At 48.5% G+C, this 27,778-nt stretch overlaps 1 protein-coding gene across 1 annotated transcript in view; it reads right to left on the bottom strand.

Moving 5' to 3' along the window:
• The window catches only part of LOC138283945 (cholesterol side-chain cleavage enzyme, mitochondrial-like), a 183,273-nt gene that overhangs the window by 32,160 nt on the left and 123,335 nt on the right, over positions 1–27,778 (bottom strand). The window contains exon 7 of the mRNA XM_069222213.1: positions 23,542–23,620. Coding sequence (XP_069078314.1) covers positions 23,542–23,620 — 79 coding nt within the window. The remainder of the gene's footprint in view (positions 1–23,541; positions 23,621–27,778) is intronic.

Here is a 27,778-nt window from a genome sequence, read left to right as displayed (position 1 = left end):
GGAATTCTATGCAATAACCATGTTGGATAATGGCTAGGACCCACAAGTCCGTAGTTATGTCTTTCCAATTTTTGTAATAATATGTGAGTTTCCCCCCCCACTGGTATTATGTGTTGGGGATTTGTGACATTGGAGTCACTGTTTAGTTTGTGGGGTTTTTGGGCTTTGGAATTTCCCTCTTGTTTTAGGGAACTGCCCACCCCTATATTGTCCCCGAAAGCCTCCACTTTGGTATTGGCCCTGGTATGTGGGTCTGGCCTGTGAGGTTGAAGGTTCTGTGCTTTGGGCTCGAAACCCCCCTCTAAAGGGTAGCTTCCTAAATGTGCCTCTGCTCTGTGGGGAGTAGAGCGCGGCCATGGCTTTGGCCGTGTCTGTGTCTTTCTTTAGCTTTTCTATAGCTGTATCTACCTCCGGCCCAAACAACTACTGTCCATTAAAAGGCATATTAAGCACAGCCTGCTGGATCTCTGGCTTAAATCCGGAGGTGCGTAGCCATGCGTGTCTCTGAATAGTGACTGCCGTGTTTACTGTTCTAGCGGCTGTGTCCGCTGTGTCCATAGCCGATCGTATCTGATTGTTGGAGATTCTTTGGCCCTCCTCCACCACTTGTTGTGCACGGTTTTGAAACTCTTTGGGAAGATGTTCAATGAAATGCTGCATTTCGTCCCAATGAGCCCTGTCATATCTTGCCAATAAAGCTTGTGAATTGGCGATGCGCCATTGATTGGCTGCCTGTGCTGCAACCCTTTTCCCTGCTGCATCAAACTTTCGACTTTCGTTGTCGGGTGGTGGTGCATCCCCAGAAGTCTGTGAGTTTGCCCTTTTCCGGGCTGCTCCTACTACCACCGACTCAGGTGTTAGTTGTTGCGTGATGTACACAGGGTTCGTAGGGGGAGGTTTGCACTTCTTCTCCACCCTAGGTGTGATGGCTCTGCCTTTGACTGGGTCTTGAAACACCTGTTTCGCGTGTCTTAACATGCCTGGTAACATAGGCAGACTCTGGTATTGGCTCTGTGTTGATGACAGGGTATTGAATAAAAAGTCATCCTCTATAGGTTCTGCATGCAGTGCTACATTGTGAAATGTAGCTGCTCTGGACACCACCTGCATGTAAGCAGTACTATCTTCTGGTGGTGATGGTCTTGCCGGGTAGCAATCCGGACTATTGTCAGATACTGGTGCATCGTATAGATCCCATGCATCTGGGTCATCTTGGCTCATCCCTGTGTGCGTTGGTGATTGCATCATTGGTGGTGTTGCAATTGGGGGCAGTTGCGGTGAGTGTTGTGGCGATGGCTGTGGAGAAAAACGTGGTGGAGTTTTTTCTTTAGCCACTTTAGCCTTTGCCTGTTTTTCTGTTTCCTTGAAAACGAGTTTTCGTTTCATTTGAATTGGGGGAAGAGTTCTTATTTTCCCTGTGTCCTTTTGTACACGGAGCCTACTTTGTGTATAGTCTGGCTCTCCCATCTCTAGTTCTTGTCCAAATTTATGGCCTTGTAGCTGTGATGAAAGGCCTTGTTCTTCGGTATAGGAGCTCTGTTCCGGCTCCGAGGCTGGATGTTTCAGCACCAAAACCTTTTCAGCAGTCTTTTTCAGCTCTGAAGACACCTTTTTTGGTTTCAGGGTTCCGATATCTCTGTGCCAAGTTTGGTCGGAGCCAGTATCTCGGTGCCGAGTATACTCTGTGCTGGTATCTCGACCGGAGTCGGATGTCTTCGACACGTGTGTGTCCTTTTTCGGTGCCGATGGTTGGTCACCTTGCTTACGGGTTGAGCCATGGCCTGCAGGCGGTGGCGTCCCCTGGGCTTTCATTATTTTTGTGTGAGTTTTGGCCGGGGCAGTTTTACTCACTGTTTGTTGCCTCGCCGGCTGCTCAATTTCGGTCCCGTCCGAATCAGAAATGGAGAAAGTTTCCTCTTCTTCTGCGTCGTGGAGTCCTGCCGGTGTCGACGCCATTTGAAGCCTTCGAGCTCTCCGGTCCCGCAGTGTCTTTTTCGACCGAAATGCCCGACAGGCCTCGCAGGTATCCTCTTTGTGTTCTGGGGACAAACACAAATTACAGACCGAATGCTGGTCTGTATAAGGATACTTATTGTGGCATTCGGGGCAGAAGCGGAATGGGGTCCGTTCCATGAGCCTTGAAGACGCATGCGGTAGGGCCGACCAGGCCCCGCCGGGGTATGGAAGCCCCGAAGGGCTACCGGAGCTCTTCTTTTCTTCGGTGTCGAAGTGCTATTACTAACCCGATAACGAACGCAAACAATACCGTCTAATTTTCCGAGATTTAACTAACTTTCCGAAACGAAACACGGAGCAAAGAGGAACACGTCTGAACCCGATGGCGGAAAGAAAACAATCTAAGATGGAGTCGACGCCCATGCGCAATGGAGCCGAAAGGGGATGAGTCCCTCGATCTTGTGACTCGAAAAGTCTTCTTCGAAGAAAACCAACTTGTAACACTCCGAGCCTAACACTAGATGGCAGGATAATGCACAGCATGTGTATCTGCAGCTACACATGCCATCTAACATATATATATATATATATATATATATATATATACAGAATAGGTATATACATGTTATGTATTAATATAATTTTATTACTGTTTTACTGCAGTTATTACCTCTGAAGAATATGATTCATTTCCTTTTCTCATACATTGTTGTTCAATAGACCATGTATATTATATATTGTATTTGTATTTGTATGTACAGACTTTTTTCTGGATGGACTTTATAACTCCATGACATGTTTTTCCCATAATCCTTTAACCATGAGTGGTTTTAGTTTCTCTGCTGCAAATTCTGTGTCTCAAATTGAGATGTACACCACTGACAAAAGATAAACATTCTTTGATCTGTAGTGTTCTTCTCTATTATAGCATTTAGAATGGTGTACTTACACCACTTAGAGTTTAGTATTAACAATATTTTGTGATTATTTTTCCACATATTGGTTTCAGGTTTACTATACTCCAGATCCAGAAGTTCTACCCTCCAGTAATTTTCTGTTATCACACTCCCATATCATTTACCTACCTCCTCTTCCCTTTTCACCCTTTTGACCCATTCTCACACAATACAAATATACCCTAAGATTTTCAGTCAGCATCATGACAACTAGTCCTATGCAAATTATCTCTATTGATGTCATGGTTTTACCAATTACATTGAAAGGAAAGAAGTTATTTCCTTCTTAGCCTCCAGACATACAGGTATCGTTCTCATTCTGTAGACACATTTATCCTGTATAGAATCAGAAAAATTAAAACAAGATTGGGTAGGCCAGATTCTGTACAGCTGCAAACCCCCTTCTCAGAGTCAGGAGATTCCACATCATTACTACTAGAAAAAGTGATGTAGCCATTCCAACATGTAAAACACTGCAATGTCAAATACTACAGACATGGCCAGATGAGGATGGTTGGTTTGTTTTAGCCAATCTTAAAGTAATTGATAGCATATTAGGAGTGGGTTCCAGTTATGCCCCCTTTGGGACCAAAGTCCATTTTTTCCTCCATCTAAACAGAAACTAATCTGGGGTGGGGAGCAACTGAAATCTCAGCCTGGATGTGAACTTAGACAGAATGGTCCCTCTGGATACAACGCACTGCAGAGATAGATGAATACTTGGAGACATCCAAGAAGATCATGGTTTGATTGACATTTGGCGTTTACTACAGCCATCAGATAAGGGGTTTGCATATCACTCTGCAGTGCATGATATCCATTCTAGAATAGATTACATCTTTATATCGCATTCGATTATATCACAAGTACTAGACTGTAACATTTTAGAAATTGCACTCTCAGATCATGCTTCTATCTCTCTTCAGCTTGATTGGCATCAGAAACACCCTAGTAGAAAACCATGGCATTTAAACCTATCTAGATACAAACCACCAGCAGAAATGTCACAATTACAATCACATTTAACTATGTGTCTGAAAGACAACAGATGCTCAGTTTCTTCTCCACACATTTTTTATTGGCAACTGCAAAAGCCATCCTTAAGAGGGACATTATGAGAGATTCTGCCATACCCAATAAATGAAGAACAGAACTAAACCAGAAGCAATAGATGCCCTTTATGAGGCCTAAAATGAAGTGGCAGAAACTGGTAGTCTCTTTTCGCTATCAAGCAAAGCTATTGTTAGAAATGGGGTCTCCATTTGGCAGAGGTATACACCCATGTCCAAGTAGGGACCACAATCCTAGCTAGGGTAAGTCACACACAATCCAAATTATCCTGTGTCCACCCTCTGGTAGATTGGCACTGAGCAGTCAGGCGTATCTTAGAAGGCCATGTGTAAAGTATTTGTGCAATAAATCATACAGTAACATAGTGAAGACACCACACAGGTTTAGAAAAATAGATAATCTTTATCTGAATAAAATAAGGTAAAAACTTCAGTCTTAGGGGGTCATTACAACATTGGCGGTAAAAGCCGCTTACCGCCGTGCAGAAGACCGCCAACACACCACCGTGGCCGCGGAATTCCGCCACGGTCATTATGACCCACTGCTCGGAATCTGCCAAAATTCAGACACCCACACAAGTCCGCCACACCAAAGGTCAGTGACAAACTGGCGAAAACAAAAAATCCACTGTCACAGCAACAGAAATAAAGCCCCACTATCACGACACACGAATCCACGCGGCGGTCTTTCAACCGCGGTATTCCATTGGCGGTACACACCGCCGTGCTCAAAATACACACACCCTTACAAAACACAGCCACATTGGACAATTTGAAATACACACACCTGAGACACATACACACACCACTCCCACACAACCAATACAATATAAAACACACACCCACATCACCCACAAACCCCTTTGACCAAAAATCACGAACGAAGGCCAGAGAGAGACACCACCATCAACAATACTAGCATCCACAGGCACACAACACCATCACCCACACAACTTCCACGCACCTCACACAACACACCACTACATATCACCACACTTATCACCATACACACCACCCCACACATCACCTACACCACCGCATGGCACGGCAAAGACAGCCCAGGTTCTTGGAGGAGGAGCTCAGGGTCATGGTGGAGGAAATAGCCGGGTAGAGCCACAGCTATTTGGATCCCAGGTGCAGCACACCTCAATTGCAAGGAAGATGGAGCTATGGCGAAGAATAATGGACAGGGTCAACGCAGTGGGACAACACCCAAGAAATCGGGAGGACATCAGGAAAAGGTGGAACGACCTACTGGGGAAGGTGCATTCCGTGGTATCAAGACACCACCAGGCGGTTCTGCGGACTGGTGGCGGACCCCCACCTCCTCACCCACAACTAACAACATGGGAGGAGCGGGTCTTGGTGATTCTGCATCCTGAGGGCCTCGCAGGAGTTGGTGGAGGAACGGACTCTGGTAAGTCAAATCTTAACTATTACATCCCCCACCCTACCTGCATGCTATCACATACCCCCCACCCTCGCCCTCACCCCTATCACTCCAACTCCTCACAAATGTACCAATATCACAAACCACACATCCCAACACCAAGCCCTGGATGCAACAACAAAGCATGGATACCCATCACTAAAGCATGCCAACTGCACATACCCATACAACCCCCTAAACCATCATCACACAAGCTCACACACAGGAATGCCAGCACTGGGGTACACGGTCACCCAACCATTGCACACCATGACACACACAGATGCAATAATCATGCCTTTCCACCCCTGCAGGACCACTACCCAACGTCACCAGACAGGAGGGTCCAGACATGTCCACTCCACCCACAGAAGAGGCCCACAGTGAAGGCAGCACCTCTGTCCAACTGGATGTAGATGACCAGCCCGGACCATTGTGGGCCTCGGGACAGTCGGTTCCCCTCACACAGGCACAGGCCACCACAGCCCTTCCCCCCTCTGGAAACACCAGCACAGCACCCACCCAGCGGGCCCATACCTTGTCCCCAGGACACGTCAATCAGCTGTGTGTCCACCACTACAGGGAACCCAGGATAACCCACCACCCCAACAACAACAGGGACCTGAGGGCAGTGGCAGTGGGCACACGGTCCAGGGGACGGAGGCCCAGGAACACAGGGGAACTGGGGAGGCTGCCGTGCGACAGGGGGCGCACAGGCCAAGGGAACCCACTCTCCACGAGGCCCTCTCCTCCATCATGGGAGCATACCACCACTCCCAGGAGATGATGGCAACGGTACTGGCCAAGTTTCAGGAGACCCAGCGCATACAGGAGGAACAGTATATGGGCTTCAGGGAGGAACTCAGAACCATCAGCTCCACCCTGGGCACCATCGTAGGGGTGCTGAAGGAAGTACTCTACACCAGGAGGGACACTGTGGCACTACAAGGGGCCCCTGACACTAGCATGGACGATGAACTGCCCACCACCTCCGCCGGCGCTAGTGGACAGGACGCCCCGCCACAGGACCACCACACCAGCACCCCACCCCCTGCAGACGGAGAACCACCCTCAAACGGTCCCTGAGATCCAAGACAAAGACAGAGCACGATGCCAAGACCCCCCCAAGAAATGAGACCACCCTGATTGTCATCCCACTGTCCCACTTTGTCACCCTACCATAATTAAACTGCCCCAGCTCCACTTCCTATGCCCATATGGGCAATGCACCTGTGAGACTAATAGACTGGACTCTGCCATGGACACTCCTCCGCCATCACCCCTCACCATTTAACTTCCCCCTCCAATATTTTGCATTTAAATAAACACACCTAAAGCACAAAAAGTTCTTGAGTCTGTCTGTGATTTCGAAATAGTGTATTTGCAATTACAGTGACAATATGTTCTTGAAATAATAATGTCAACATACCTATGTCACACAGCTCTAGTCCATGATGAATCTAAGCAGATGACACATGTTGGGACCCACATCTGTGAAACCGTAAGGGAAAGTGACAACTCAGTGACCATACACTGGGTGAAAACGACAGACAGGATAGAGGTAGTAGTCTAAAAGTACATGTAGTAGGCAGGAATGTATTCTCACCTGTGTTTCACTGGAAATATTGCAGGATCACTGAGTCCCTGTTCTGCATGTCTTCCTCCTCTGCTTCATCCTCATCACTGTCCACAGGCTCCACAGCTGCCACAACACCGCCATCTGGACCATCCTCCTGTCGTCGCAAAGCCAAGTTGTGAAGCATACAGCAGGACACGATGATCTGGCACACCTTCTTTGGTGAGTAGAATATGGATCCACCTGTCATATGCAGGCACCTGAACCTGGCCTTCAGGAGGCCGAAGGTCCGCTCGATCACCCTTCTAGTCCACCCATGGGCCTCATTGTAGAGTTCCTCTTCCCTGGTCCTGGAATTCCTCACTGGGGTCAGTAGCCATGACAGGTTGGGGTACCCAGAGTCACCTGCAAATGGCAAGGGACAACTGTTAGACCACACTAACCTGTAGGGAAAACCCCAGAGAACCATTCCCACTGTCTTGCTTCCAGGGGCTCACCTAATAGCCACACACGGTGCCTCTGGAGTTGACTCATCACATAAGGGAATCTGCTATTCCACAGGATGTAGGCGTCATGCACTGAGCCAGGGAACATGGCATTCACATGGGAGATGTACTGGTCTGCCAAACATACCATCTGTACATTCATGGAATGATAACTCTTCCGGTTTCTGTACACCTGTTCACTCCTGTGGGGGGGGGGGACCAAAGCCACATGGGTACCATCAATGGCACCTATGATGTTTTGGGATATGTCCAAGGGCATAGAAGTCACCTTTCACTGTAGGCAAATCCTCCACCTGAGGGAAAACGATGTAGTTCCGCATGTGTTTCAGCAGGGCAGACAACATTCTGGACAATACGTTTGAAAACATAGGCTGGGACATCCCTGATGCCATGGCCACAGTTGTTTGAAAAGACCCACTTGCAAGGAAATGGAGCACTGATAGCACCTGCACTTGAGTGGGGATTCCTGTGGGATGGCGGATTGCTGACTTCAGGTCTGGCTCCAACTGGGTACAAAGTTCCTGGATTGTGGCACGGTCAAACCTGTAGGTGATTATCAAATGTCTTTCCTCCATTGTCGACAGGTCCACCAGCGGTCGGTACACCGGAGGATTCCGCCATCTCCTCACATGTCCCAGTGGACGGTGTCTATGAAGGACAACAGCGAGCACAGGGTAAAACAACTCAGAGGTACGTACCCACAGTTTACCCAGAACACCAACCATACGCAAAATGTGGCCTGTATGTGTGTTGAGACTAGGCCTAGGTATGTGTGACGCAGTTTGAAATTAGGCCATGTGGGCCCCTGAAATGGCGGCTGCCTGACCTCTAAAGTGGGACAATGGGATGTGAGGTAACTGCGCTGGCGTTGTACACCGTAGCGGTAGGCGGTCAGAGACCGCTGCGCAATGCTGCATTGGTTAACATTAGACCCTATGGGTCCCAGGAGCCAATGATGATGTACGCCGGCGGTGATGGTACGCACTGGCCACCGCCATTTTCTATCTGTTTAATCACTCGATACCTGATCTTCGATAGGACAGGACCTACACTGCAAGTGTTGCTGTGACCTCGGTCTGGAAGAGACAATGGCTTGTGCATCTGGGGAAAGGGCCCCTGCCTTCACATCGGAGGAGTTGGAGAAGCTTGTGGACGGGGTCCTCCCCCAGTACACGCTACTCTACAGTCCTCCAGACAAACAGGTAAGTACACAGTGAGCATGATGTATGGGCTATGCCTGTGTGGAGAGGGCTGGATGTAAGAAGGAAGGGGGCAGAGTTCTGCGTGCATGAAAGACGGTGGGTGCATGTGCCACATGGCAAGGGTAGGGGTGGGGGCCACTCACTTTGATGGTGCAGTTGGTAATGACTTCTCTTCTTCCCCTGTACATTTCATGTAGGTCAGCGCCCACCAGAAGAAAGATATTTGGCGTGCCATCGCCAAGGACGTCCGGACCCTGGGGGTCTACCACAGATGGAGCACCCACTGCCGGAAAAGATGGGAGGACATTCGCCGCTGGAGCAAGAAGACGGCGGAGGCTCAGCTGGGGATGGCCTCCCAATGTGGGAGGGGTGCCCGTCACACCATGACCCCCCTGATGTACCGGATCCTGACGGTGGCCTACCCTGAGTTGGATGGGCGCTTGAGGGCATCCCAGCAGACAAAAGGGGGTGAGTACACTCTCATTCAGATGACTTTGCGCGCAGTGGAGTCATCTGGGTGGGGGAGGAGGGCTGTGGGTTTCCCTAGGCCAGGGCGAGTTCCGTAGGCTAGGCCCCTCCGTAAGGCATGGCCCTGTGGCCCCCCACCCCACCTCTGTAGAGTGCCAAGTACAGCTATTCATGCCCCTGTGTCACCTATGTGTGCAGATGTCGTCCATAGCCTTGTAGGCCATTTCCCAGGAATTGCACTGTAGAGCCCAAGAGCGCGGCGTAGTGCAGGGGGCTTCTGTGTCTGTATTGCCGCCAACGGTAGCGGTAATCCATGCACTCAACATGTCTTTCTTCTGTTTCCCCCACCCTTTTTTGTGGTCTCCCTGTTCTTGTGTGCATTAGCATCATCAGGCGGAGGAGCAGTGGCACCGGAGAAAGAGGGAGCTGCATCCCACATGGCCATGGAGGGCCACACTACAGACTCAGAATTCACCAGTGGGACGGAGGGCGAGGGGAGCTCCACGGCGGGGACAGGAGCTGACACCAGCGACACAGACTTGTCCTCTGATTGAAGCTCCCTTGTGGTGGCGGCAACATCTGTGCCCCCCGCATCTACAGGTACAGCCGCCACTCCCCCTACCAGCACCACCCTCCCAGCAGCCCCTCAGCCTTCGCCCCGTGCCCGCTCACCCAGGAGGGTGGGCATCACCTTCGCCCCAGGCACCTGAGGCCCTGCCCTAGTCACCCCTGCTGCCCTCAGTGAGGAGGCCATTGACCTCCTCAGGTCCCTCACTGTTGGGCAGTCTACCATTTTGAATGCCATCCAGGGTGTAGAACGGCAGTTGCAACAAACTAATGCATTACTGGAGGGCATTCATTCTGGTCAGGCGGCCCTTCACCGAGCCTTTCAAAATCTGGCCTCAGCACTGATGGCATCCATTGTCCCTGTGTCTAGCCTCCCCCCTCCAACTTCCTCCACCCAGACCCAGTCCCCTGTACCTCTGCCTATCCCAAGCACACCATCAGACCAGCCTGCACACACCTCACCACACAAGGGAAGCTTAGGCAAACATAAGCACCACACATCCCACAGGCACTCACGCAAGCATCACACACATGCAGACAAACCAACATCCACTGCCTCCACTCTGTCCCCCTCCTCCTCGTCTCCCTCCTCCCTCCCAGTCTCGTCTACACACACACCTGCATGCACTACCTCTACAGCCACTACGTCCCTCACCAGCACACCCACCAGCACACCCCGCTCATGTGCAGTCACCACCCCCACTACCATTCACACGTCCCCTGTGTCCTCTCCCAGTGTGTCTGTGACGCCCCCTCCCAAGATACACAAACGCAGGCACACACCCACCCAACAGCCATCCACCTCACGACAGCCTCTAGTGCATGCACCTGCACCCAAAGTCACCAAACGTACACCTCCTACTACCACCACCTCTTTCTCCACTCCCAAACCCCCTCCACCTACCCGTCCCAGTGTCCCAAAAACTTTTCCTGTCCAGCCTTGACCTTTTTCCCACACCTCCCCCCCCGTCCATCTCATAGGTCCTGAACTAGCACCTCAGCCACAACATCTCCGGGACCAGTGGTGCCTGTAGTCACAGGTATGTGGAGTGCACCGGCCACCAGGACAGCCAGTTTGGCATGGAGCCACAGCACAGCCAGTCCCCCCCCCTTTGAAGCACCAGCAGTTGGCCAGTGCCCGGCGGGAGAGGGCAAAGACTCCAGCCATGCAAGCCACTCGCAGGGGTCCCTGTGGGAGTGTGGACTCAGCTGTGACACCTCCAAAGGTGGGGAATGGCCACAAGAAAGCCGGCAAGTCTGGGAAGAGCAGCACGGCGGAGAAGACCGCCATCATCCCCGCTGCACAGGAGGGCCCCACCAGCCCCATCCCCGCTGCCCAGGAGGGCCCCGCCAGCCCCATCTCCGCTGCCCAGGAGGGCCCCGCCAGCCCAGCTGCCAAGGAGGGCCCCGCCAGCCCCAGCCCAGCTGCCCAGGAGGGCCCCGCCAGCCACAGCCCAGCTGCCCAGGAGGGCCCCGCCAGCCACAGCCCAGCTGCCCAGGAGGGCCCCGCCAGCCACAGCCCAGCTGGGCCATGAAGGACCGCCAACACAAGCACCGCTGAACAGGGCACCGCCAAATCAAGCACCACTGGACCATGAAGGACCGCCAACTCAAGCACAGCTGAACAGGGCACCGCCAAATCAAGCACCACTGTGCCATGAAGGACCGCCAACTCAAGCACCGCTGAACAGGGCACCGCTAAATCAAGCACCGCTGGGCCATGAAGGACCGCCAACTCAAGCACGGCTGAAAAGGGCACCGCCAACTCAAGCACCGCCAGCCCCTGAGCGGCAAGGGCACTGACGCAACTGGGTCCGTCACGGGGTGAGTGATGCACTCTGGGCACCAGTCTCCCTCCAGAACCAATGGAGACATGCATCCACTACCTCAGTCCTTCACAGGATGAAGCACTCTGGGCACCAGTCCCCCTCCAGAACCAGTGGAGACATGCATCCATTACCTCTGTCCTTTACAGGATGAAGCACTCTGGGCACCAGTCCCCCTCCAGAACCAGTGGACACATGCATCCACTACCTCTGTCCTTCACAGGATGAAACACTCTGGGCACCAGTCCCCCTCCAGGACCAGTGGAGACATCATCTACTACCTCAGTCCTTCACAGGATGAAGCACTCTGGGCACCAGTCCCCCTCCAGAACCAGTGGAGACATGCATCCACTACCTCTGTCCTTCACAGGATGAAGCACTCTGGGCACCAGTCCCCCTCCAGAACCAGTGGAGACATGCATCCACTACCTATGAAGCACTCTGGGCACCAGTCCCCCTCCAGAACCAGTGGAGACATGCATCCACTACCTCTGTCCTTCACAGGATGAAGCACTCTGGGCACCAGTCCCCCTCCAGAACCAGTAGAGACTGTTATCCACTTGAGAGACTGTGGCTTTGCACTCCCCAGGATAATGCAGTGGGCAAAGCACCCACTGTAGAGACTTGAGAGACTGTGGCTTTGCACTCCCCAGGATGCAGCAGTGGGCAAACCACCCACTGGAGAGACTTGAGAGACAGTGGCTTTGCACTCCCCAGGATGCAGCAGTGGGCAAACCACCCACTGTAGAGACTTGAGAGACTGTGGCTTTGCACTCCCCAGGATAATGCAGTGGGCAAAACACCCACTGTAGAGACTTGAGAGACTGTGGCTTTGCAGTCCCCAGGATTGAACAGTGGGCAAACCACCCACTGGAGAGACTTGAGAGACTGTGGCTTTGCACTCCCCAGGATACATCAATGGGCATGGAGCCCCCTCGTGGATCTGGTGTCGTGCCCTCATCCGGCTGAGGTGCCCCCCCTTCCCTTCCCCCTGAGGTGCCTGTTGTATTTCTATCTGATGCCCCTGCAGTGTTCTCTCTGTTTTGATCTGGTATCGAGTGTGGGCCTCGCCCATGCATTTTGGGCCCAGTGGTCCACGGACTATGAATGGTGCAATACCTGGACTACTATTCTTGGTGTATATTTTTTTAATAGTGTATATATGTATATTTTTGCGTTCTGCATTTTAATAGATTACAATAGTTACACTCATTTCCTTTTGTCTTTGCATTCTTCCGGGGGTGTTGGGGGGTGTACCTATAATGTGTAGATATGTATTAGTGTGTGTGTTGTAGTGAGTGAGGGTGGGGGTGTTGCGTGTGTGTGTCCCTGTTTTTTGCCTCCCCCCTCCCCTGTGTCGTAGGTGCAGTACTCACCGTGGTCTTCACCGCCGGTGAGCAGGAGCAGGAAGCAGGAAGACTATCGCAGGTAGGATTTGGAGTTCCGGGTCCATGGTGTCCTCCTTCCTCGTGGAGTGTGTAGAGGTGAGCGTTTTCCCTTCGAAATTCCTGTTTCCACCGTGTTTTTATACGCGGTAATCCGCCCCGGAAAAGGTGGCGGATTGGCCTGTCATAATAGTGTGGGTGGTACATTGTCGTCCGCCTGTCTGTTGGCGGTGACCGCCGCACTGTTTGTTTGTACCGCCGTGGCGGTCGGAGTGTTAAAGTGGCTGTCTTTGTTGGCGGTTTCCGCCACGGTGTAATTCCAAATTTTTTACCGCCGGCCTGTTGGCGGTCTTACCGCCGCTTTAACACCGTCCTCCAGGGTTGCAATGACCACCTTAATCTTTAGAAATAAACAGATGTCACTTTGTTACGTACTGTACCTGATATGCGTCAAAAATAACGACGCACAGAGACCTCAGAGGAGGAGATGCATGGAAAAATAGGGTGTTACAGTGAATTTTCAAATGCGGCACACACAATGCCTCATTTCTGTTCACACTGCAAGGGATCTATGTCATTTTTCGGCACGCAGTATTGGTTCCTCACTGCTGGGCGGGGATATTTTGACACCTAGGGACAATGCGGGGAAATCCTTGACCTGCTGGAAGAAGACACAGGAGCTGGGTTGATCCAGTAGGCGATGCGTCTAATTTTCATTGCAAAGTAGGCGCTGCATCATATTTCCAGTCGGGAAGTCAGGGCTGCATCGTTCTGGTCAGCTGTGCGGCGATTTCTTGGTCACTATGCAGGCTTTGCTTCGATTACAGAAGGTGGTTCATTGATTTTCAATGCACAAGGAGTTTCCTGAAGAGAGGAAGTCTTTTTGGCCCTGAAACTTCAGAAAACAGGAGGCAAGCTCAATACAAGCCCTTGAAGAGCACTTTTGAGGAAGGCAGAGTCCTCTCAGAAAAGTCAGAGGCCAGCAGGGCAGCAGGGCAACAACAGGACAGCATTCCTTCTTAGTAAAGCAGTCCAGATGAGCCCTTTGGGCAGCCAGACAGCTCCTCTGACAGTGTGCAGATGTAGGCCAAGAAGTGTTTCATTTGGTGGGGTCAGAGACCCAGTTTATATACCCAGAAATGCCTTTGAAGCGGGGAAGACTACAAAGAGTGGTTTTGAAGTACACAAGTTCCCCTTTCAGTTAAGCCCTGTCTGCCAGGGTCCCAGTAGGGGGTTTAGCAGTCCATTATGTGAGGGCAGGCCACTGACCTTTGAAATGTAAGTGTAAGACCCTTCCAGCCCAGGAAGACCCATTCAATATGTAGATAAATGCAGGTGTGACTGAGCGACCTGTTTGTGGTTGCCTGGGTGAAATGCACAAGGGAGCTGTCAATCAGGACAAACCAGATCTTGATTGGAGACAGGCTATAAGGCACAGATGATTTTAAGTGCAGAGGAAATGCTCATGCTATAAAAGTGGCATTTCTAAAATAGTAATATAAAATCAATCCTCACCAATAAGAAGGATTTTCTATTACTGTTCTGGACATACTAAATATGACCTGGTTACCCCTTTCAGATCCGAATGTACCACTCAGAAAGTATATGGCGGTAATCCTAATGCTAGTCTATGAAAGAAGCAGGCTCCACAGTAGTGGAAAACAAATTTAGGAGTTTTTTTACTACCAGGACACATAAAACATGTATGTACATGTCCTGCCTTTTACGTACATAGCACCCTGCCCTATGGGTTCCCTCGGTCCTACCTTAGGAGTGACTTATAAGTAGAAAAAGGGGAGTTTAAAGCATGGCAAGTACTTTTAAATGCCAAGTCGAAGTGGCAGTTAAACTGCATACACAGGCCTTGCAGTGGCAGTCCTGAGACATGGTTAAGGGGCTATGTGTGTGGGTGGCACAATCAGTGCTGCAGGCCCACTAGTAGTATTTAATTTACATGCCCTGGGCACATGTGTATTTTACTTGGGACTTATAAGTAAATTAAGTATACCATGTTTTAGGGAGAGAGAGAGCACATGCACTTTAGCACTGGTTAGCAGTGGTAAAGTGTCCAGAGTCCTAAAGCCAGCAAAAATGAGGTCAGAAAAAGAAGAGGAGGAAGCGAAAAAAACGTTTGGTGTGACCATTCAGAGAGGCCATTTTTCAACAGCTATCATAACGGTTCTTCCCAAACACGAAAAAGATCCATTATAGGGCAGTAACAATTGTCCTCTGTCCCACCGGAATGCAGATTCAAAGATATTAGCCACCATTCTTGCTAAAAGATCCAAGCAAGTTATCGCTAAACTTTTACATATTTCTCAAGTTGTATTCATGCCAGGAAGATCTCCACACTTTGGCTGACATACTCTGGCTTTCCAAGGATGCTGAAGAAGACAGATTAGCATTATCCTCAGCTGGCAAGAAGATCTTTAATTGCATTGAATCTAGCTATATGTTCCATACGTTACATAGGTTGGGATTAAGTAATGAATATATCTCTAAGGGCAAATGTCTATATGTGACATGGTCTGCACAAGTGAATTGTGGGGGTTCCCTTTCAAAATCTTTTTTAGTGCAAAGAGGAACCTGCCAGGGTTGTCCTTTATCGCCCCTTTTGTTCCTACTTGCACTTGAATCACTGGCTGCAGCAATAAGAGAGTGTTCACAAGTAGCAAGCATCCTTCACCGGCAGGCATCTGAAAAATACTTCTATATGCAGATGACATCTTACTCACACTTATCTACTACGCACTCCCGGCACTGATGTCTACCATTTCTCGCTTTTCGATCATTTCTGCTACAAATTCAGCTGCAAAGTTAATTGTAATACGAATGAATATATTCTGTTGTCCCAGGGTACAACAAAAGCAGATATCTAAGGCTACACTTTTAATTGGAAAATGGACAATCCGATCTATCTACGTATTTATATCAACACAGGTTTAACATGTATGATTCAAAATAATTTAGATCCACTTATTGCCACAATGAAGTCAGAGTATGAAAAATGGTCTCATGTTAACCTACCCTTTTAAGGTAGAGAACAGGTGATGACAATTATATAGTGCCCCATTTCACTTAAGTTTTAGGTATGCTCCCTTTGACAGTAAAAAAATCAATATTGCAAAGCAATAACAAAGGAATTAAAACATTTATCTGGGGATTCTGAGACCTAGACTTAAAATCGTCAAACTGATTGTTCACAGGCGATATGATCACCTTAGTTTACCATGCACTGAGGATTACTATACAGCCCTCCATTTAACTCAACTGATGTATCTTTAGCCGAGACAGGATGATTGCACACAATGGGTTCTTACTGGAAGAAAATCTATACAGGCAGCTTCAAGTTTACAAATGTTTTATACTCATAAAACACCTGCTTTACAACCTTCCAACCCTGGTATTTAATCTTTGCTTAAGATTGGAATACATAACCAAAAACTCCTAAAGGTTAACCCGAGACTACATAAAAAAGCTCCCGTATGGCATAACGCTGATATTAGAATAGGGAAACTGATTTTTTCCTGGGAGGTATGGGAGAGACCAGGTATTCCAATGATGGATCTCTTGCTCACTTTAGAAGATGAGCCTAAAACCTTTGAAATGCTTTAGATAGAATTTCAACTCCCTAACTCTCAATAGGAGAAATAATAAAACAAGCTCTATTTAGTAGACTAGGACCATATCCATGAATATTCGAATATACCCCAGTGTTACAATACTTTAGAATCTGGGGGAAGTTCAAAGGAGCAGTCTCTGGATTCTATAATCTCTTAGTGCATAAACTACACTACTAGCACAACTCCACATCAAATGGCAAGAGTTACTTAATGTAGTTTATATCGAGGAAGAATAGGCGGATGCTATCATGGACATGGATAAAGGAATCGGAGAAGCCAGATTGAAATTTACTCTTTTCAAAACTCTTCATAAGTGGTGTTGGTTCCCACAAAAACTCAAGACAGCAGGTTTACCACATCATTCTACCTGTTGGAGTGGTCCTCAGGAGGATTGTGATATACTACACATTTTATTCTAATGTCCATCTTTGAAGGACTGCTGGTCTTCCATGGATGCCTCTCTACACATAGCTAACAGTGTCCATTTATTTAACAGAAAAATTAGTTCTATTGCATGATGTTACTGCTCTTCTAAATCTAACAAAGCATACAAGATGATTGATAGCTATTGCACTCACTGTAGTAAAAATATGTATATTACAACATTAGAGAACAACACAACGTCCTACACTTAATGAACGGCTTATTGAAATATATAAAATGGCATCATATGAAAACACTCATTTACAGATTGCATAATAATGTTGGAATTTTCATTCAAATTAGGAAACCGTCTCTAGCTAATACATATTCTTTTTCCTGGTACTACTTAAGATTTTTTATCCTAATTAGGAAATATAGGGGGTCATTCCGACCCCGGCGGTCCGGGGATGCGGGAGCACCGCCAACAGGCTGGCGGTGCTCCTCAGGACATTCTGACCGCGGCAGTTCAGCCGCGGTCAGAACAGGAAAACCGGCGGTCTCCCGCCGGTTTTCCGCTGTCCTGCAGAATCCTCCATGGCGGCGCAGCTTGCTGCGCCGCCATGGGGATTCTGACACCCCATACCGCCATCCTGTTCCTGGCGGGTCGCCCGCCAGGAACAGGATGGCGGTATGGGGTGTTGTGGGGCCCCTGGGGGCCCCTGCAGTGCCCATGCCAATCGCATGGGCACTGCAGGGGCCCCCGTAAGAGGGCCCCACTTTGTATTTCAGTGTCTGCTTTGCAGACACTGAAATACGCGACGGGTGCCACTGCACCCGTCGCACATACCCACTCCGCCGGCTCCATTGGGAGCCGGCTTCCTCGTGGGGAGGGGTTTCCCGCTGGACTGGCGGGCGGCCTTCTGGCGGTCGCCCGCCAGCCCAGCGGGAAAGCCAGAATGGCCTCCGCGGTCTTTCGACTGCGGAGCGGCCATATGGCGGCTCCCTCCAGGCGGGCGGCGACCGCCGCCCGCGGGGGTCAGAATGACCCCCATAATAAGGAAGTCCCTTCCCTTTTCATCTCCTTGTCTCCTTCTTAAGTCAACATCATTGTTATTTATATTCATGCTGTTATCATTAAGACTGAAGACTCTTTCTCCATTAACACTGTTATTTTAATTAGGACTTATTGTTCACCTATTGGACGTTGTTGAATTAGCACAGATATCTCCATTTGAAATGTTACACTTGTGGATTTCTATGGTACTATATCAGTTATATTCTAACTACCTATATTATATCATTTCACATATATTGCATAATATCTACATCATCTACTCTCTTGTCCACCTCCTTATTTCTTTCTTTCCAGGTATATTGTTCAGGTCGCTTGCATGGGAAACATCCGTGTCCTTAAGGACGCGTTGTTAAGGACGTTTCCCCCTCAATTTTACCCTCACTTGAGCTAAGCAGTTGTGTAATCTACAGGGTCAATATACAGATATTTTCAAATATACTCATGATACTGCCAGAGGATTCTTATCCATGTCACTGTATTTTTTTTAAGATGCATTTAAAGTAAAGTAGCTAAAGGGGTTAATGAGGCTTTTGTAGCACATGTGCACTGTCCAAGGGGTCATAGAAAGGGGAGCAATGGCAGTTCAAGGTGGACAGGGTGACTGTGTGGGACACAAGGGTGACAATCAGGAGAGTCTCATTTCCTGGCGGGGATCTTGGCAAGTGTATCTGGCTTCTGTCTGGATCGCATGAAACGTTTGCGGGGTGGTTCACCTTCTGCAGGGGGAGGAGTGCTGGTGGCCTGGGGGTCCTGTGGCGGGGCCTCCTGGCCACTAGCGGAAGTGGAAGTGGAAGGCTGTTCAGATGACTGGCTAGTGGCAGGGGCCCGCTGATGTGAGACTGCCTCCCTTCTAAAGTTGGCCATGTCTTCCAGCACCCCTGCTATGGAGATCAGGGTGTTGTTGATGGCCTGCAAGTCCTCCCTGATCCCCTGATTGTGCCCCTCCTGAAGCCGCCTGTTCTCCTGCACGTTGTCCAGGATATGGCCCATCGTGTCCTGGGAATGTTGGTAGGCTCCCAGGATCTCGGAGAGTGCCTCCTGGAGAGCCGGTTCCCTGGGACTGTCCTCCCCCTTGAGCACAGCAGTCCTCCCAGTGTCCCTGGTGGCCTGTGCCTCTGTCCCCTCAACCTTGTGCCCACTGCCCCTGTCTCCAGCTCCCTGATTGTCTTGAGTAGAAGGTGTTGCCAGGGGTCCCTGTACAGGTGGGCACACCGCTGTGGTGTTGTTTCCTGATGTGGGAGGCTCTGTGGTGGTCTGTGACTGGGCTTGGGTAATCGGCTGTCCAGTGATCCCTGATGGGCCAGGTAGATCGGCCAGATCCTGAAGTCCAGAGTTACTGTCATCACTGTGGGCCTATTCTGTTGGGGGATTGGATGGAGCAGGCACCTCCTCTCCACTGACATTGGCAGGGGTACCTGTGGGATGTAAATGATGTGTTATGGTTCATGTGTACAATATATTGTACATCCTTGGCTTCACATCTATGGTTGGTTTTGCCCTGCCAGCTTTTACTTGTGTATGTTTGTGTATGGTGTCATTGTTAGTTTCCCTTTGCTGTGCATGCTTTAGTGATGAGTATCCATGAAGGGCTGTGAGGGATGTCCATGCATTGGTACAGCATGCAGGGCTTGGCATTGGGATTAAAGAGATGTGATGGTGGAGTGTGTGGGATGGAGTGGAGTGATAGGAGTGGAGTGATAGGAGTGAGGGCATGCAGGTATGGGGATTGATAAGTAATAAATGTTGACTCACCAGTGTCCAGTCCTCCTTCGACTCCGGCCAGGCCCTCAGGATGCAGTATTGCCAAGACTTGCTCCTCCCATGCTGTGAGTTGTGGGGGAGGAGGTGGGGGTCCATCGCCAGTCCTCTGGATAGCCAGCAGGTGTCTTGCTGCTATGGAACATACCTTCCCCCGTAGGTCGTTCCACCTCTTCCTGATGTTGTCCCTTGTTCTGAGGTGCTGTCCCAGAGTGTTGACCGTGTCACCGATTCTCTGCCATAGCTCCATCTTCCTTTCAATGGATATCTGCTGCACCTGTGCTCCAAATAGCTGTGCCTCTACCCTGACAATTTCCTCCACCACGACCCTTAACTCCTTCTCTGTGAAACTGTGGTGTCTTTGTGGTGCCATGGGTGTTATGTGATGTGTGTTGGTGAGGGTGTGTTAGGTAATGTGTTGGAGTGTGTGATGTGGAGTGCGTGAGTGGTGTATGGGTGTGAGTGGTGTGTGGCTCCAGTTGGCTAAGTGGCCTTGGTGTCAGTCTCATGCCAATGCATTGTAATCGTAAAGGGTTGTGGGTAATGTGTGTTTTTTAGTGGTGTGGGTGTGTGGGTGTGGTGTGTGTATGGGTGTCTGGTGTGTGTCGAATTGTCTCATGTGGTGTTGTTTTGTCTGTGGGTGTAGATTGTGAGCGCAGCAGTATGTACCATCAATGCTTTACCACCGTTGAATGTCCGCGTAGTGATTTGTGGGTCATAATGTGGTGGGTGTTGTTCTGTTGGTGTAATGGTGTGGGTTTTGATACTGCTACTTAATCACTGACCTTTGGTCTGGCAGGTTTGTGTATGTGGCTGAATTCTGACGGATTGCTGTGTGTGTGTATCATAATATGGTGAACAGATACCCGCCGCCGCTGCAGGAAGTTGGCAGCCGTCAGTATGGCGGTAAGTGGGATTTACCGCCAATGTCATAATGAGGGCCTTAGTATCTCAACACAATCCAACCCAACTCAAAATTCACGAGCGATTCCCACCATGATACGAAACCTTTCTTTGACCTTATGATTAGACATGGCAAGGGGAAACTATTTGCGAGCCTCTATAGAAAGCCTATGCAAGAAATGCTCTTTTGGCTTACCAGAGCTTTAACCTTAGGGGACTGGTAGCCGGCCTGCTCTTTGAGCAATTCCTGAGACTGAGGCAAAACTGTAGCCATAAGGAAGACTAACATTTTCATGTCCAAATTTCTAGGAAGAGGCTACTCCGTAAGCTAATCAGGTCAACGATGAAAAGGGCTTAGTTCCCTGCCAGGGAAGAACTCTTGAAACCAGGACTAAAGAAGAATTTTTTTTATTTGATTCCACATACCAAACAGGTGGTTAAAATTATCAAAAAACATTGGCCTGTGCTTCAAACTAATAACATGTTACTGGAGGTGGCGTTACTATCCTACAAGAAATGGAAATACATAAAAGACCACGTGGTATACCCTGCAGGGAAAGTAAATGAGCAGCGTCATACCCTGGAAGACAGCTGGGGTTTGCTGGAATTCAGCTGTAACTCATACTGGTTATTTAAACTCTAGGTGAAAGATTTTGTGAATGTAACTAATGACATTGTAAGAGTATGAATATCTGCCTTCACGGAAGACTTCACTGCAAAGGCCGCCCGCCACACTCTTAAGGTCGGAATACCAGCAGTTTGGTCTTCCACCCACTGGCCCTATTCTGAGTTTCCTGCTGGGCCAGTGAGCAGAAACATAGTTTCCACCCGCTGGCCCAGTGAGAAACTACCCACAACATTGACCCTGACTTGTAATCGAGCCAACGGCAATGTTACAGTGTGTCGGGTGTGACAGCACCCGTCGCCCTTTTCACTGCCTGTAATTCATGCAGTGAAAAGTGGCAATGGGGCTGGCCATGGGGGCCCCTACACAGCCCTTGCCAAGTGCATGGGCAGTGCAGGGGTCCACATGGGGCCCCCGGTTCTTCATCTCCACCAGCGTTTGCACAGTGGTGGAACCGCCATGCAAAAGCTGGCAGACATGGGAGTCATAATCCCGCTGCCCTGGCAGATTAAGCCCGCTGGCACTGCCAGGCTGCCGGCTGGTGAAAAAGTGGCGTTGCCGGCGGTGAGACCATGGCGCTTTCGCCACAGTTATAATGTGGATGTCAGATTGCCACATTGGCGGACGTTCGACTGCCACCACGAGTCTGGTGGTCCTAGGACCGCCAGACTCGTAATGAGGGCCTAAGTCTGTCTTCAGTTTCTGTTGCAAATTTTTGATTGTGGACAACATTGATTGTAATTTAAATCACCAGTCCAGGTACGCCCTAAATTCACTTTTTTCCAATGTATTCACAAGGTGAGCTTTTGATGTCTCTGAATACAGTTTCTCCAGTAACAAACCTCATGATCCTTGTGTGTGCTGACATGGGTGTTCAGAAACCCTACATAGTACTAAAATAAACTCATGGGATGGATGTACACTCTTTAGAGCCTAAAGGGGACTTTTCACCATCCCAACATCCCAATTTCCATACAATTTCCTCCTGCAACATGATATCCTTGCGACATCCTTGACCAGGAATTTGCACTGCGGCAGGTGTCGAGTTCCTTGCACGAATATTGATAAATGTGGTGAAGGATGACATTCACCAAATCAGCAAGGATGGAGGCAACTACCAAACTGCCAGTGTATCAATCATATCCTGAAACTGGGCCTACACAATAGGGGTTTTGGGCCACAAAATGCTTTTAGTGGGATTAAAGTTAGGGAGTCAGGTAGCCCAATCCAGAGTGCCACATGGGCTCTGTGCAGGGCATGGGCTGAACGGCTGCCACTCAGTACCAGTCTCCCTCCCAGCACCCCAGTAGCCCCTAGCAGTCCATCGGTTTTTCAGAACTATGGCTCATGCATAACTACCCAAAGTTTAAAAACATTACACAGAATTGTGAGCCACCAGCCTTTGCCACTTCACACATTTCGACGAATGACAAACCTGACAAAATGTCAACAATTGATTCCAGGCCGAGACGAAATATCTTTGTAACTCAATACACCCCTAGTGATAATAACAGACTTAAAAAGTGTAACATGCCCCCATGTTTAAAAATGTTTGCATGAAAACCAGATTATCATGAGGATTGTTATTATTTTTGTTATTTGCATTATTATATCACTGCATGAATTATTTCTGTTCTCTGTCCTTCACCACTCTAAGGGCCTCATTTACAAGGAACTGACACATCAGCTCCGAAGCGCCAGTTTTCTTGTGTCACCCTGGGCCCCCCTAACGACACCATGGTAACACTGTATTTATAATACAGTGCACTATGGCGCCCGTTAGCACAACTACATCAAAATGTTTTATGCAGTTGTGGTGCTTTGCTGGACCAGCATCAAAAATGTTGATGCTAGTCCAGCAAAGTTCAGGGAGGGCCATAGAAAACAGCCTAGTGTCCGTTTAATGCCTGCCCTGGGCAAGGTTAAAAGATGACACTAGAATGACTCAGTCAAATCTGGAAGATGTTGCCGCACCATTTTTTTAGGACTCCCTTCCATACATTATACCTGGCGCAGGTATAATGTGGTGCAAGGGTTTACAAACAGGCGCAATGGTGACATTGCGCCAGTTCCTAAATACGGGGTTGTAGGACTGTTTTTCACCACCATAGCGCAAAATAAAATTACGCTACGGCAGTGCAAGAGGCTTGTGAATAAGCCCCATAGAAAAACATAATCTCTACATGCTTTGGTTGGATGATGCAATGCAAAGAAACATCAGAATATGACCTTCAATGTGGCTTAGTCCCTTACCCCAGCAGGGATGAGGTACTTCTGGATGACAGTGTCCTGTCGGATATACCTCTGCAAGCTCACAGCCACTGGATGCAGCCTGTGGAAAAAGGAGATACATGCGTTTTAAGCAAAAGTGGTGAAGTTAATACTAAAAATAGAGCTTAACTAGACAGCAGATCTCACACTGTGCCCAGATATGGTTGTGTACGTATTATATCTCCATCCAGCCTCTATTTCCCCAGAATGAGGAGGTACTGGTGGGTGGTCAATAATGGGATAGCATGTTTTTTTTCAGAGAAGAATACCACTTGTTAGTAGCACAACAAAATACAAACATCTCAGTACTTGCAGTTTCAACCAGGAGACGAATGTCTCAATGAGAAAATTGGCAGTGCTTAATTTGTGTCTGAGGGTGTAGATGGAGGGTAATGGCACTCATTTTTGGTACCAGAACTTACATTTCAGCATTAGACTTTGATTCAGAGCAAGAGAGGAAAGGGTGTAAAGGGGAAGAGGAGGGAGGAAGACAGAGACAGTAATTACTTATGTGCTACAGTTATGTGCTGCCCTTCTGTTGTATTTTTTATCCATTTGTAAACACAGAATAACTATGCACCAAAGCCTAGGAAATTTAAATTATTTAATAATACATTGTATTACTTGCAATATGAACCTATGTTGTTTACATTGACTGTTGTTTATGGCACAAAGCCTATGTGGGCAGTTCTACAATTTCTTTGAAAATGAGAACCCAAGAACACATCCCAAACATTAAAAAAGAATGACATGAAATCACCACTAGTCAAACTTTGCAGCCTCTGTTAACAAGAAAGAAATTTTACATTTGTGTAATGACCATAACCCAAAACTGAACCGAAAAAGATAATTAATATAGTCAGAAAAGCAATAAACGAAGAAGCTGAGTTCGAATTTTGCCTGACGTGAGAAAGCCCCAGACTAACACGCATAGGAGCTAAACATATTGACGGACATCTATAAGTTACTGTATATATGGAATGCTAATACTAGCTGTATTGTGGACACTTACTACACAATAAACAGTTTTTTCACAGTAAACAGACTTTTGGCCTCACTACCAGGCTGGCGGTCCTAGGACCACCAGCCTCACAGTGGTGGTTGGACTGCACTCCAGGCAGTCTGACCGCCAAATTACAACCTTGGCGGGTGCACCCGCCTAAAGACTGATGTTCCATGCTAGGAACTTCGATCTTGACATGGTGGCAGCAGTCGGGGTTGTAACCAGCAAGGGCGATGCTGAACTAAGGACCCCGCCATAAATAGGCTAGCAGAAAGCCAGTGCTGGGCCACAGGGGGGCCACTGCACTACCCATGACATGGGCAGTACAGGGCTCCCCCTGCCCAGCACCGTTGGTATGCACACTGTCTTCTTTGCAGACAGTGTACATTCCAAGGCTCATGGCCAGCCCCCTCTGTGCTACGGTATAGGACTAAGCTCTGTTAAATGAGCGGAGTCCTATATCCTAGAACTGTTCCTGCCGGACTACCTGGTGGGAACGCATATTACAATGTTCCCTCCAGTCAACCATGACTGTGGCATTCTCCTCACGAGTTTGGCAGTCCCGTGGTGAGACTGCCAAACTCATAATGAGGCCCTTTGTCTTCAATTATAAAAAGTTAACTGCAATGAACATTGTTAGAAATTGGGTCTTTGGTTGGCAGTCAGGTTACCCCCTGTCCAAGCAAGGACCCTTACCCTCAGCTAACCCCTGCTTACCCCCTTGGTAGTTTGGCACGAGCAGTTGGCTTAACTTCAGAGAGCTAGGTGTAAAGTATTTGTACCAATACACACAGTAACTTAATGACACAACATAGGTTTAGAAAAATAGAAAATATTTATCTAAACAAAACAAGACCAAAACTACAAAAATCCACAATACACAAGTCAAGTTATCAATTAAAAATCAAAAAAGAGGCTTCATGTAGTTTTAAACACACACTAACACTGTTAGCATGAAAATGTACCTTGGGCGTGTCAAAAATAACCCCGCAAGGCGAGTGTACGTCAAAAAGGGGCTTGCAATGCATCGATTTCACTCACGAGTGAGACCCTGTGTCATTTCTCCTTTCGTCGGGTAGGGGCACATCATTTCTTCTGTCTGTAGGAGAGTGATGTGTTGATCCGGTCAGCACTCTCGGGTCTGGGCAGGCCTTGCGTTGTTTTTACATGCCCAGCGGTGTTTGCGTCAGAAATCCAGCTGCACTATGATCTGAAAACCACACAGCGTGGGTTGCGATCTCACCAGCCTCCGTCAGCTATGCTGCATGTCGTTTCTCCAGCTCTGTGTGCCGATTATTCAGTCGCGTTGCAGGCGAGCGTTGATTCTCCGCCCGAAGCCGGTGGCGTGTCGATTTTCCAGCCGCAGATCAGAGTTGCGTTGATCTTTTCCCCGCACGGCATTCTGTGCGTGGATTTCTTCCTCTTAGGCTGCCAGCTTCTCTTTTCAGGGTCCCAGGAACTGGATGGGCACCACAGGGCAGAGTAGAAGTCTCTCCAGAGACTCCAGGTGCTGGCAGAGAGAAGTCTTTGCTGTAACTGAGACTTCAAATAACAGGAGGCAAGCTCTAAATCAAGCCCTTGGAGATCTTCACAAGATGGAAGACACACAAAGTCCAGTCTTTGCCCTCTTACTCTGGCAGAAGCACCAACTGCAGGATAGCTCCACAAAGCACAGGCAGGGCAGCTCTTCTTCCTCAGCTCTTCAGCTCTTCTTCAGGCAGAGGTTCCTCTTGGTTTTCAGAAGTGTTCTAAAGTCTGTGGTTTTGGGTGCCCTTCTTATACCCAATTTCTCCTTTGAAGTATGCCTACTTCAAAGCAAAGCACAGTCCCTCTTGAATGTGAAATCCTGCCTTGCCCAGGCCAGGCCCCAGACACTGACCAGGGGAGACTGCATTGTGTGAGGGCAGACACAGCCCTTTCAGGTGTGAGTGACCACTCCCTCCCTCCTAGCACAGATGGCTCATCAGGAAATGCACACTTCACCCCAGCTCCCTTTGTGTCACTGTCTAGTGTGAGGTGCAACCAGCCCAACTGTCAAACTGACCCAGACAGGGAATCCACAAACAGACAGAGTCACTGAAATTGTATAAGAAAGAAAATGCTCACTTTCTAAAAGTGGCATTTTCAAACACGCAATCTTAAAATCGTGTATTTTTAAATTGTGAGGTCAGAGACCCCAAACTCCACATGTCCACCCGCTCCCAAAGGGAATCTACACATTAATCAGATTTAAAGGTAGCCTCCTTGTTAACCTATGAGAGGGACAGGCCTTGCAACAGTGAAAAACGAATTTAGCAATATTTCACTGTCAGGACATATAAAACACATTACTATATGTCCTACCTTAAGCATACACTGCATCCTGCCCTTAGGGCTACCTAGGGCCTACCTTAGGGGTGCCTGACATGTAACAAAGGGGAAGGTTTAGGCCTGGCAAGTGGGTACACTTGCCAAGTCGAATTTACAGTTAAAACTGCACACACAGACACTGCAATGGCAGGTCTGAGACACGATTACAGAGCTAATTATGTGAGTGGCACAACCAGTGCTGCAGGCCCACTAGTAGCATTTGATGTACAGGCCCTGGGCACCTCTAGTGCACAGTACTAGGGACTTACTAATAAATCAAATATGCCAATCATGGATAAGCCAATTACATACACATTTTGTAAAGGAGCACTTGCACTTTAGCACTGGTTAGCAGTGGTAAAGTGTCCAGAGTAACAAAAACAGCAAAATCAGAGTCCAGCACACATCAACAACCTGGAAAACAGAGGCAAAATGTTAAGGGAGACCACCCCAAGGATGAAAAGTCTAACAAACATGTTTACATAAAGGTATTTAACTTGAAAGTATGTTTTAAACATATGCAAGAAAGAGCTTGGATGCCAACGTAAAGAACAAGATGTAAGGTAACACAGAGCCTACAGTATCCTGGGATAAGTGTAACTCAGTTGGAAACCCATATCACCAACTATTTGGGCATTATATAGGAAAGTCTGCTTCACCCGAAGCCTTTTACTCAAACATAAATGCACCAGAGTTGAGATTTGTGTGACTGGTAGCCCACCCAAGATGTTCTCCCGTTCTTCTGGCTTCACAACATGGATATACCACTGTCCTCAGCAACAAACAGACATAAATGTAGTGGTTGTGATCTACCCACGTGGTCCTTCTTACAAGAGATCCTTACTATGTTGAAAACTGCGAAATTCT

Source organism: Pleurodeles waltl, chromosome 3_1 (genome assembly GCF_031143425.1).
Source record: "Pleurodeles waltl isolate 20211129_DDA chromosome 3_1, aPleWal1.hap1.20221129, whole genome shotgun sequence".
In the NCBI taxonomy this organism is placed as follows: Eukaryota; Metazoa; Chordata; class Amphibia; order Caudata; family Salamandridae; genus Pleurodeles; species Pleurodeles waltl.
The sequence above is the reverse complement of the archived record's forward strand: the minus strand, read 5'-3'. Positions and strand labels throughout refer to the sequence as shown.